At 40.8% G+C, this 12,312-nt stretch overlaps 1 protein-coding gene across 1 annotated transcript in view; it reads right to left on the bottom strand.

The window, feature by feature from the left end:
- lmbr1 (limb development membrane protein 1) overlaps positions 1-12,312 on the bottom strand; it is a 41,672-nt gene that overhangs the window by 22,255 nt on the left and 7,105 nt on the right. Inside the window, exons 3-5 of the mRNA XM_085468248.1 lie at positions 10,089-10,128; positions 9,130-9,269; positions 5,174-5,277 (exon numbers count right to left, since the gene is read on the bottom strand). Of these exons, the coding sequence (XP_085324374.1) occupies positions 5,174-5,277; positions 9,130-9,269; positions 10,089-10,128 (284 nt within the window). The remainder of the gene's footprint in view (positions 1-5,173; positions 5,278-9,129; positions 9,270-10,088; positions 10,129-12,312) is intronic.

The following is a 12,312-nucleotide window of genomic DNA, read 5'->3' as shown; positions in this document are numbered from 1 at the left end:
CAATATTCGTATTTAATATTTAATAAATGTGATCCCTACACTTTGCTACCAACCTACTCAGTATATATTTACTATAGTAATGTAAGTAAGGAAGTTTCTTTCTAAGATTTCATTAATTTTCTGTAGTAAAAATCCCCTGTAGCATCCCTTTGCAATTACTGAGAAATGACTCCCGCTTCTCGCCTTCTCTTGCGGTGTTATTCTGGAAAAGCCTCTGGGGTCAGTGTAGAATTTTCTAGCATGGCAGAGAGTGAAATGGGCAGGGTCTGGAGTGCCTCAGTGTGGCCGAAGTGGACACTGCAGCCACAGGTAACGTTAGAGGGGGTGGGACCTTTAGTCAGCACGAAATAAGTGCTATGGAAAAATACAGAGCCTTAATAGAGACATCATGGTGGTGACATATAAGTGAACTACGCATGCCTTTCTGTTGTGATATTTAGCAATGAATTTATCAGTCAATTGAAATTAATAGGCTACAATTACAGTAACAAGCTGACATAAGCACACATTTTGCTGACCTTCTAATGCTCAGTGTCTGCACGTTATATCGATGTTGCAATCAAGCACATCACAGATCAGCTCAACTGTGCAGTCGGGAGCACGCTAAACACAGCTGAATAGAAAAGATGGAGGAGATGGAAGAGAGAGAGAGACTGGTGGAGGAGAGGAGTCAACGTCTGAGCATATCGCGTTCCCTAGAGGTAAGAGAGGTGAGAGAGGAATGCTTTCAGGGACTTCAGCCACGTCCCTCACGTGGTCTCTTAAGGATGCATAAGAACAAGCAGAAACCACAGGCAGGACGTGTGTCCGCTCAAGCGCACCAGTCCACCTTAACAAGATGTCCAGGCCATGCTGAAGGTGTATTCCCTTTAGATATGTCTCTCAATCATTTATAAGACTCAAATCATTACCCATTCAGATCATTTAGGGCAAAGGCAATGCTTGTCACCTCGCTTACTATCACCCCTGGTTCTTGCTTCGCAGGAAGAACGATCCACTGTGTCAAAACCGATTTGGGGGGTCAAGAGAACGGGGGACACTGAAAGTGACTGATTTGAATGGTTTTATTGATCCATTTACATGCATGATATAGCACAGTGAAAGTTCTGCTTATGATCACACATTCTTGCAAGGAAAAATGTAGCCCTTTGCACCTCATCGCAAAAATATGTGGTTTAAAAATAGGAAAATCCAAGTCAGTCATCATCAGTGATCAAAGAAAACTGTCAACTGGTGAAGGAAGGGTGGAAAAAAAAGAAAAAGACTGCGCCTTGGCATCTAGAGTGCCCGTTGAAAGTTTTTATTCTTGCCTTTCTAAATGTGTAACTACCTCTAAATATAGCAGCTCTGAAATATTCAGCATCCCCCGATCCTCACACTGACATCGAGTGAGGGGCTGCAACTTTGCTTGTACAAGACAAGGGAGATTTTCTAAGAAATGTGCGTAGTGGCCAGAGAGGAAAGTAATCACTTCATATGCGGCAGCAAACAAACATGCATGGATTGATCTACCCACACACACAGAAACACACAATCAGACAAGTTCATCTTTCTCCCAATCCACCCAGTCACACAAAGCTACAGAGGGCTTTGGAAATAGTTCACAAGCTTGTTGCCTGGTGTATTCTGCAGACAAACTAAAGCCAATCTTTCATGACCCGTTTCCACTTCCAAGTAAAATCAAGTTGCAATCAAACACAGGACGAAACTAAGTTGGCACAGGTGTTTCCTAGTCGCTGTGATCATTCCATAACAGGTCAGCAGGTGATGGCAGAGATCATCCAACGGACCATCCTTCTGCTCACTGTCAGGGACGTGTGCAACAAGGGCCAAGAGTGTAATAAGTGAGGAAGGGGGCAGGGTCCTTTTCACTTCCAAGCAAAAAGACCTGCCCTCTTTGCTAAAGACATGCCAGATGCTCAGGGACCTTATTAGCGTATCCTTCAACCAGTCGGTAGCAGCGCAATGACCGTGTCAAAGACAGAAAGCAGAGGAGAGGGACACTGCCCTGTAAAGCTGCGCAATCAACTTCTAAGGACTCCTAAGACTTCTTAATAAACAGGGCAGAAGGGAAATGGCTGGTGTCAAGTCATATCATTCAAACCACAGTGAAGCAGCTTATCTGTTTGAGTACAGATGCTTAAGAAAACAGAATCATTTTAATGAATAACATAGCTTTCAGTTGTTTGTCAAGTCTCCCTCTCCCTTTTGTTTTTTTTTTTTTTTTTTTAAATCATCCTATTGTGGCAGCACCTTGTGATTATATAAAATCCTTATATTAATAAGAATTCAAATAGATGGCTGCTTCCTGGGTTTTGTTAAGCGGAAAGTAGGGACCAAGCACACCTAATAACACATAATACTCTACCTAACTTAACCCACAGTGCAAATAAAGCTGTGTAACCAAGTCAACGTGAGTTACAGATTACTTTAAAATCTTCAAAAACAGCTACAAAATCAGCAGAGACTCAGTTTTGTTTCAGAACTTTGCATTTAGATTTGAAAAACTGAGTCACGAGAGGAGGGGAAAATCTCGCTTGCTCGTTTTTACAATTCCTAGCTCAAGCTAATATGTCGCCATGGTAACGAACATTGTAACAGGCAGCTTTCGGGAGACATTGTGACCTTAAAGGAAGGTATGTAAACACCACTTTATATTCCCCGGCTGGCCCTACCCAAAAGAAGGCCTGGGAAAAATGTCTGCATGTGCAGGAGATTTGAAATAAATATCCAGGCCCCTATTGTGGAGCTCCAACAAAGACGAGTATCTTAGTAACACCACACGGGTTTACTCGGCGAGACGTTTTCTCTTTCCCCTCCTCCTCCTCCTCCACAATAAACACACTTCTCATCATCGGCGGGTTAGGGCTTAGGATGAGATTGATGAGGAGTTTCTTTAACTACCAGATGAAACCTGTTGGCCCTTTGCTGGGTCAGTCAGGGGGTCAGACTCGTTCCAACTCGTTTGAGGATCAAACACATTTCAATACTGTGGGGAAGACCAAAAGACTATTCTCTGCAAAGCACGAGTTCCTGTACAAATCCTGTTTCACAGACTTTATGCATGCTTTAATAATTGTCACTTATTTTGGTTGAAATAGAACAGGAAGTTGTCACCATCAAAACCCTTACCCTTGATTTCACTGTTTTTGAGTAAATATAGCGCTGAGATATCACACTCATCAATTCTATCTATTAATGTGATTACATTTCCTTGATATAAATAGAAGACTGACTAAAGGTTTATGTTGATATCTTCAGTCTTTGTTACAGCATACTGATCATCTCAATAAGGATGACATGTATGGTTCTCATCATTACAATGCCACCTATTGGTGGTGTGGAGACAAGTAACAGAGAGACAATAATGGCAATTTTCTTTTTTTATTTATCTAAATTCCTTTGCTAATGCTGCAAAAAAAAAAAGTGGACAATATTTGATAAGTACATCACCAACAATGTAGTATCTCAATTTCTAAATATGATCAGAACCTAAAAACAAACTAAACAACAACCTTTACTTGCCTCAGTGATGCAGCTCTTCTGCAAAGATTTGAGAACACAGCAGTAAAGCGGTAGACATTTTACAGCAGCAAATAAAGCTAAATCATAACATCTGACATCAAAACCTTAAGTCGCTCTTGATTCATCCACAATTTGGACAATTTGTTAAACTATCAATCATTCAGGTGACAGAGCCTCTAAAGAGTTGAACATTAAAAAACAACAACATTAAAAAAAAAAAAAAAAAAAAACATCTTTAATCTGTTGGCGTCTTTTAGTACATCGTCAAAAGTAAACACAGCCACATGAAAAGGCTGACTTACGACGTTAGAAGTGAAATTCATCATTCACTTCATTTCCGCACTCAAAGGGAACTCGCAGTGCTATAACATTAGCCCAGTGGGTTAAAATGCCACATAAAACCTTATGGCATAGCAGTCTAATGCTGTTATTGGATAAAGGGATAATATCACATTATAAAAACACAGATCTGCTTTTACATTTATCTTGCCGTCGGCTGTATAATTCACTCTGCAGGCAGCTCGGGCTTTTTGTTTTGTTTTTTTGGAGGGCGATTAAATGGAGGAGTGGGTATATCATTTCCACCCTTGCCTTAGCACAGAACCAACAAAATATATACCTGGAAGTGCAGCTCAACACTGAACAGTACTTCCTCTAGGCACATTTATGGAAGCTGTATTGCAAGAAACAGTCTTGCTGAAATGAAAAAGAACAAAAGGGAGAAATGTGAAAGAGGCCCTCATCCTGCTTCCTACACATCAGGGCTTGCCCTCTACTGAAGAAATCCAACCGAAACAAATTAGTGGGCTGAGGAAGAAAAGAACTCGCTATACACTACAGTACAAACTAATTTTTATGTGCTTTTGCCAGGAGGGACATAAACCAGAGAGGTTTCAAACTGTGACACAGGATAGAGGCGTATTAAAAGTAAATCTTTGGCCCTCCATTTTGCAAGGCTCTATTGTGCTGTCATGTTGCTGCGACTTTATGGACGTTTGGAACACGAGCCCCCAGCCCATTTTTTGGGGGGGGTAATCAATTAAACAAGGAAGTTCGCTGAGCCTTACAACTCGATTATTAGCTTGTCCTTTTGAAGTTTTATTTTAGGGGGCTGGGGAGGAGGTGACAAGGAATCAGGCTTTAAATCAGTGGGGCCGATGCAGCAGTGTTGAAGCGTTTGCAGCCTATGGCCATATTGAAAGGGTTTGTCAGGATGTGGCACTGGGTGAAGACCAGATTCAGACTTTCATGGTTAATGAGCTTTTTGCGGTGGCAGTTACGGTCAGTGGCATGAGTCAGGGGGAGGGCAAGCACTAAGCACCTGCTGCTGCTCTGGTTGCTAAGAGAAAACCTCTTGCATAGGTATTAGAGCATTCAAATACATAACAGCCTAGAGTACAGTACCACACAAAATTTTACTATGAACTGTTTTTAATGACTTCCAAGTTTGTTTGTTTTTTTTAAACCAAAAAAAATTGTCCAAATAATTTTTTGTAATGAAATTCTACCTTGTCCATAATTTTTTAAAGGCATCAATAAACATGTATTACAAAAAAACAAAATTGATATGCTGCTAACAGAGATTTAGAACAGTTGGATAGGTTGGCAACTTTTTTCTCATTTTTAGATAAAGACCCATAGTTTGTACCTTTTTCGATCCTGCAAATCCCTCAGACTCCAAAAAGAAATAGGCAAATGGCATCAGGACGAAGAGGCAAAGATTGGAGAACAGTGACACCAGGTTCCACAGACCTGCAGTAACCAAACAGACATATACAGAGACAATATATTATTAAAAAAATGTTTCATTATGAAGGGGACATGTGCCAAAGATTCATTCACAGAGTTTCCTAAATTGCAATTTAAGTTAAGACAGTTTTGTCTGTTGAGTGCCCTTTTGGCAGTTTCTAAGTCATGGACTCTACTGCCACCTGGTGGATACTTGAACATCAAACAGCCTTAACAAATTCAAATTCAAATTCAAATTTTATTTGTCACGTACACAGTACGATATGTAGTGAAATGCTTGGACAACTGCTCGTGACCTAAAGAAAACAAAAAAAGGAAAAGGCTATAAATAAGATAGGAAATAAATATGAAAAATTAAAAAGGGTAAATTTAACTAGGAAGGAATAGAATATAAATTAAGGTTAAAAATGAAATAACTGTACAACACAAATTAGAATGAAGGGTAAAGCACTGGCAGTGCAAATAAATAATTCTCAATCTCAAATGGTTTAAGGGGAAAAACAAACTGGCTTCTTTCATTTGTTAGCACCCCATCTGGTGACACATCTATTCTTTTTTTTTTGTATAGCAAAGTCATGTTTCAACAAATACAAAGTTTCTCAACAGTCATAGGAAGCAAACTGTGTCAGTGTTTGTACAAAGAGACCACATTTCTTATTATCTAATGCATTATTTGGCTTAATCAAAGCTTTAACTTACTCTACAAAATTCTAGCACATAAGATATTTTTAATAGGTTTCACCTTTTTTCTCCCTTTATAAACATCTAAAAATTCTCAAAGTCAGCATGTTTTCTTTTAGTTTTAGTGCAAACACAATGGAACTGATTCATGTTTAGACTTTGTGCACCAAAGGACACTTAATGTTATCTTTTCTACACAAACATAACCCAGATAATTAACATCATTGGTGTTTAAATCTTCATAATAAGATGTGTAAGGTGAGTGAATAACATACACTGTCACGTAGTTACTCTGAGATAAATGAATGTGTCACCATAAACGCGCATTAATGTGTCCACAAATTGAAACTAGATACACTGTATGATAGAGGACTTTATAGACTACAGGTGTCAAAACTTACAGCTGTGGATCTTCATACTACACCAAAGTAATTTATCTACTATAGAAAACATTTTATGTGCATTAACAAAAACTTTGTTTATTAATTACCGTATTTTCACGACCATAAGGCGCACTTAAAAGTCTTAGATTTTCTTCAAAAAGTGCGGCGCGCCCTATAGCGCGGTGCGCCCTATGTGTTGTAAGGAGGACGTAGTAGAGAACACCATGAGAACGTTAAAGGGTGAAGTGTGGGCGTTGATCGTATATACCGGGACAATCGCACATACCTGTATAAAAGAACAGGTATGTGCATTATGCAGGACATCGTTGTTTTAACAACCCTGAAAATGGCAAAGAGACACGCTTACGAAGCACAGTTTAAACTGAAGGCCATCAGCTACGCGGAGGAACATGGAAATCGAGCAGCGGCGAGAGAATTTAAGATTAACGAATCGATGGTTCGCAAACGGAGGAAGCTGGAAAACAAGCTCCGGCAGGTCAAGAAAACGCAGCTGAGTTTCCGCGGACATAAGGCGAGGTGGCTCGAGTTGGAGGAAAGACTCGAGCGGTGGATCATCGAGCAAAGAGCGAGCGGGAGAAGCGTTTCGACGGTCACCATTCGGCTAAAAGCAGTTTCACTAGCTGAAGAGATGAACATTGAACATTTCCAAGGAGGTCCGTCTTGGTGCTTTCGTTTTATGAAACTGTGCCATTTTTCCATCCGGACCAGGACTACGGTAGCGCAGCAACTTCCAGCGGATTATAAGGAAAAGCTGGCCATCTTCCGCTCCTACTGCAGCAAACACATCGGCGACAAAAACATCCAGCCCAGCCACATCACAAACATGGACGAGGTCCCGCTCACTTTTGACATCCCGGTGAGTCACACTGTGGAGAAGCAGGGGACCAGCACGGTAGCGATACGCACAACGGGGTATGAAAAGTCTTCTTTTACTGTTGTGCTTGGCTGCCATGCTAATGGACAGAAACTGCCGCCTATGGTGATTTTTAAGCGAAAGACTTTGCCTAAAGAGAAGTTTCCAGCAGAAATCATCATTAAGGCAAATGAAAAGGGCTGGATGGATGAGGAAATGATGAAAGAGTGGCTGAGGGAGGTGTATGTAAGGAGACCAGGTGGTTTTTTCCACGCATCACCATCGCTGTTGATCTGTGACTCTATGCGTGCCCATCTCACAGCCGATGTGAAAAAACTTGTGAAGCAAATGAACTGTGAGCTTGCTGTCATTCCGGGAGGCCTGACAAAGGAACTCCAACCGCTGGACATCGGTGTGAACCGCCCGTTCAAAGTAAGGCTGCGAGCGGCCTGGGAGCGATGGATGACCGGTGGAGACCACAGTTTCACTAAGAGTGGAAGGCAGCGCCGGGCGAGTTACGCCACAATTTGCCAATGGATTGTAGATGCTTGGGCTAACATGTCTGCTGGCACTGTTGTTCGAGCTTTCGCAAAAGCCGGCATCGTTTCCGAGGAGCTGCACGGCACGGAAAGTGACTCTGACAGTGAAGACAGTGAACCTGGCATGTTTGATGGAGATTTAGCGCAGCTGTTCAATTCAGACACAGAGGATGAGGACTTCGATGGGTTTGATTGATGATAAAAATGTGAGTACCAAACTTTGTTTTGCTCCTGCTTTATTTTTAAATACGCACACTTGTATGCTTGTGTGTTGTTGATGATGACGATTACCGGCAATAGAAATGTGAGTAAGGTACCGAATTCAGGTTTGCTCCCGCTTTATTTTTAAATACGCATACGGTACTTGTATGCGCCCTATGGTCCAGTGCGCCTTATGTGTGTGTTAAATACAGTAAGGGCACACATAACTGAGACTGCGCCTTTTAGCACAGTGCGCCTTATGGTCGTGAAAATACGGTACTGGGCATTCTTGGCATTCTTTTTTGTGGTATTACACATTTAATCCTACAATTTAAACCCCCAAAGTTGTGCTGACAACTTTGTGATACTGTTTGAACTGCATATTTGTCTCTTATATTAAGATATCTCGGAGTATAACTTTAACACTGACAGAAAGGCAAGTTTCACTGATCCAGGTTGACATTCCTTCTATAGACAGATCCCGTTCGGATGCTATTAATGTTGATGAGTCACCAAATAATTACTTAGTGAGAATTACTATAATTAGTTTTAGAAAACTCTATTGTCTGGATTTATATTAATCTCTACTAGGAACTCCACAAAAACACAATAAGTACACTCTTAGGGTATTTTCACACCTACAGTTCATTTATGTTGGTCCGAATTAGTTGGCGATTCGTAATTTGTTTTTTTTTTTCCAAAAAGAAGAATCCAAGCAAACCAAATTTCATCACTACAAACCATGTGAAAATGTTCAGTCTACTTAATGGCCAGATGTGTGTGGAGTGGGAGCAACAAAGACAAATGGAAGATAGAAGATGCTGTGTTCTGGATGACTGGTGAACACGGAGAAATGCTAGCCTGTACAGACCACATCTATAGTACATTGCTGCATCACAGAATTTTTTTTTTTTAAACCTCAGACTTGCAATGTACAACTAGTAGCTGATCCAGACTGAGGTTGGATCACATTCACACCACATCTGTGGTTAGTAGTCCAATGTAATGTACACAGAATGTTAATGAGCACAACTTTTTTATCCTGACATTAATGTGAAAAGCTGAACTGACTGTTATTATGATCAAATACGCTGGAAGACAAATTTTCTTTACAGTGAAGTATTTCATAAACAAAAAGAGAAAATGAAAACTGGGATAAACTGTGTGAACTACTGACCGTGAATGAGGGAGCCATTGAGCCACTGAATGTAGTAGTTTTGGGGGAAGGAGAGCAGGATCTCATTACTAATGATTGAGAAAGGCAATAAGGAGACGGCACCACCCGACACTGCCAGAGTGAAGGTGCACAAGTACAATCTGTAAATGTAATCAACACACAGACATAGACACACGTACAGACTCATGTTAGGGCAATTCCACATAACAACACCAAAAGGAAAAATCGTTTACTTACTGAAAGATTAGATTAGATTAGTTTAGATTATTGTATATTCTAAAAAAATAAAAATAAAAAAAGGCCACTTGCATCAAGTGGGAGTGTGTCACACGGATAAACATTTCCAGCAAGCAACATATTAGCTTATTTAGAATCAGTAGCCACTTAAATAAAACTAAACCTTCACCACCTTTGCCTTAGTCCACGAACAACAAAAGGCATAAACTGGGTATTTTTTCACAATATAGTGTCCAGACTCTGCCCAAGGCAGTGACCAGCTGCTCAGTGGGCCCGACACCCGTTTGCTAAAAAAGCATGTTAATCAGGCATGCTATCTATTGTGTGCGCAGGACCCTAAGGTACCATGTCCTCCAGCTGGAAATAAGCAGGCAGGACGAATGCGATGACAGCAGTCATACAATGAAGGGTGGATGTAAGATCCTAGCTGGAGTGATGTGATACCTTCATCACTGGTCTAGAAAATGAAACCATTTTTGAAACATACAGATTGTTGGGGAGCAAATTTATGAAAACATTTTTCTGGTTATTAGTAATTAATGATTATTTTGCTTAAGCTCGTCTTCTTCTTACTTTCTACATTAAATGAATTAACTGATTTGGACGCAGTAAATTCTGAATTGCAGAAAATTCATTTAATTTAATTAAGAAAATTAATGGTTAGCATCTACAAATAAAGAATTTTTTTTAAATTTTTGTACGGAACAAAATCCCACACTCACGATATTCTGTTGACAACAGCATCTTCATCCTCGTGGTCATCTAAAGAGGGAAACAAAAGTCCTTCAGTTTCAAGGAGAAATCCTGAGTCAGACTATAGACTCTGCAAAGACTACACTGTATATGTAAGTACAGCAGAACATAATCTAACACAGGTCATTTCAGCTTTGTAATACAACAGTTTCCTCAAAGCACTTTATGGTACATTATGATGTAAAGACCCCACAATGTCAGGAAATCCCAGCAACCATATAATTCCCTTACAAGAGAGCAATTGGTGATGGTGAGAAAAAAGAACTTAATTTTAATTTAGATTCAGAGAGGCAGCTACAGTGGGGCAAAAAAGTATTTAGTCAGCCACCGATTGTGCAAGTTCCCCCACCTAAAATGATGACAGAGGTCAGTAATTTGCACCAGAGGTACACTTCAACTGTGAGAGACAGAATGTGAAAAAAAAAAATCCATGAATCCACATGGTAGGATTTGTAAAGAATTTATTCGTAAATCAGGGTGGAAAATAAGTATTTGGTCAATAACAAAAATACAACTCAATACTTTGTAACATAACCTTTGTTGGCAATAACAGAGGTCAAACGTTTACTATAGGTCTTTACCAGGTTTGCACACACAGTAGCTGGTATTTTGGCCCATTCCTCCATGCAGATCTTCTCGAGAGCAGTGATGTTTTGGGGCTGTCGCCGAGCAACACGGACTTTCAACTCCCGCCACAGATTTTCTATGGGGTTGAGGTCTGGAGACTGGCTAGGCCACTCCAGGACTTTCAAATGCTTCTTACGGAGCCACTCCTTTGTTGCCCGGGCGGTGTGTTTTGGATCATTGTCATGTTGGAAGACCCAGCCTCATTTCATCTTCAAAGTTCTCACTGATGGAAGGAGGTTTTGGCTCAAAATCTCACGATACATGGCCCCATTAGGTATGGTGTTCTTGGGATGCAACTCAGTATTCTTCTTCCTCCAAACACGACGAGTTGAGTTTATACCAAAAAGTTCTACTTTGGTTTCATCTGACCACATGACATTCTCCCAATCCTCTGCTGTATCATCCATGTGCTCTCTGGCAAACTTCAGACGGGCCTGGACATGCACTGGCTTCAGCAGTGGAACACGTCTGGCACTGCGGGATTTGATTCCCTGCCGTTGTAGTGTGTTACTGATGGTGACCTTTGTTACTTTGGTCCCAGCTCTCTGCAGGTCATTCACCAGGTCCCCCCGTGTGGTTCTGGGATCTTTGCTCACTGTTCTCATGATCATTTTGACCCCACGGGATGAGATCTTGCGTGGAGCCCCAGATCGAGGGAGATTATCAGTGGTCTTGTATGTCTTCCATTTTCTGATGATTGCTCCCACAGTTGATTTTTTCACACCAAGCTGCTTGCCTATTGTAGATTCACTCTTCCCAGTCTGGTGCAGGTCTACAATACTTTTCCTGGTGTCCTTCGAAAGCTCTTTGGTCTTGGCCATGGCGGAGTTTGGAGTCTGACTGTTTGAGGCTGTGGACAGGTGTCTTTTATACAGATGATGAGTTCAAACAGGTGCCATTCATACAGGTAACGAGTGGGGGACAGAAAAGTTTCTTACAGAAGACGTTACAGGTCTGTGAGAGCCAGAGATTTTCCTTGTTTGAGGTGACCAAATACTTATTTTCCACCCTGATTTACGAATAAATTCTTTACAAATCCTACCATGTGAATTCATGGATTTTTTTTTCACATTCTGTCTCTCACAGTTGAAGTGTACCTCTGGTGCAAATTACTGACCTCTGTCATCATTTTAAGTGGGGGAACTTGCACAATCGGTGGCTGACTAAATACTTTTTTGCCCCACTGTATCTGCCACCCCTGGTTGGGGAGTGTGGGGGAAAAGAGAAGAGACAGGAGAGCACAGGAAGACTACGAAAAACAAACAAGACAAAAAACAAACTCTGGGCAAACATAGAAGAGAAAAAAAAAAAAAAAAAACAGCAACATGGATATAATAACATAATGAACGCTTTCATACAGATAGCTCAAAGTATCTGATATTCTCTACTCACCATACAAAACCAAAATGTATGATTAACTATCAGTACAAATACAGAACAAATTTCAGACAGCTGAAAAAAAAATGGATGCGTCCAGGTCTGAAAACTAAAGCAAACAGCCTTCACTTTTTGCAAAAAACCAAACGTCGGCCAATGAGCTTCCACCTTCAGTCAGACCCATACCTC

Source organism: Copadichromis virginalis, linkage group LG9 (genome assembly GCF_057382275.1).
Source record: "Copadichromis virginalis isolate Kocher_CV1m ecotype Utaka linkage group LG9, C_Virginalis_male_GT1.1, whole genome shotgun sequence".
Taxonomy (NCBI): domain Eukaryota; kingdom Metazoa; phylum Chordata; class Actinopteri; order Cichliformes; family Cichlidae; genus Copadichromis; species Copadichromis virginalis.
Note: the sequence above shows the minus strand (reverse complement) of the source record. Positions and strands in the feature narration are given on the sequence as shown.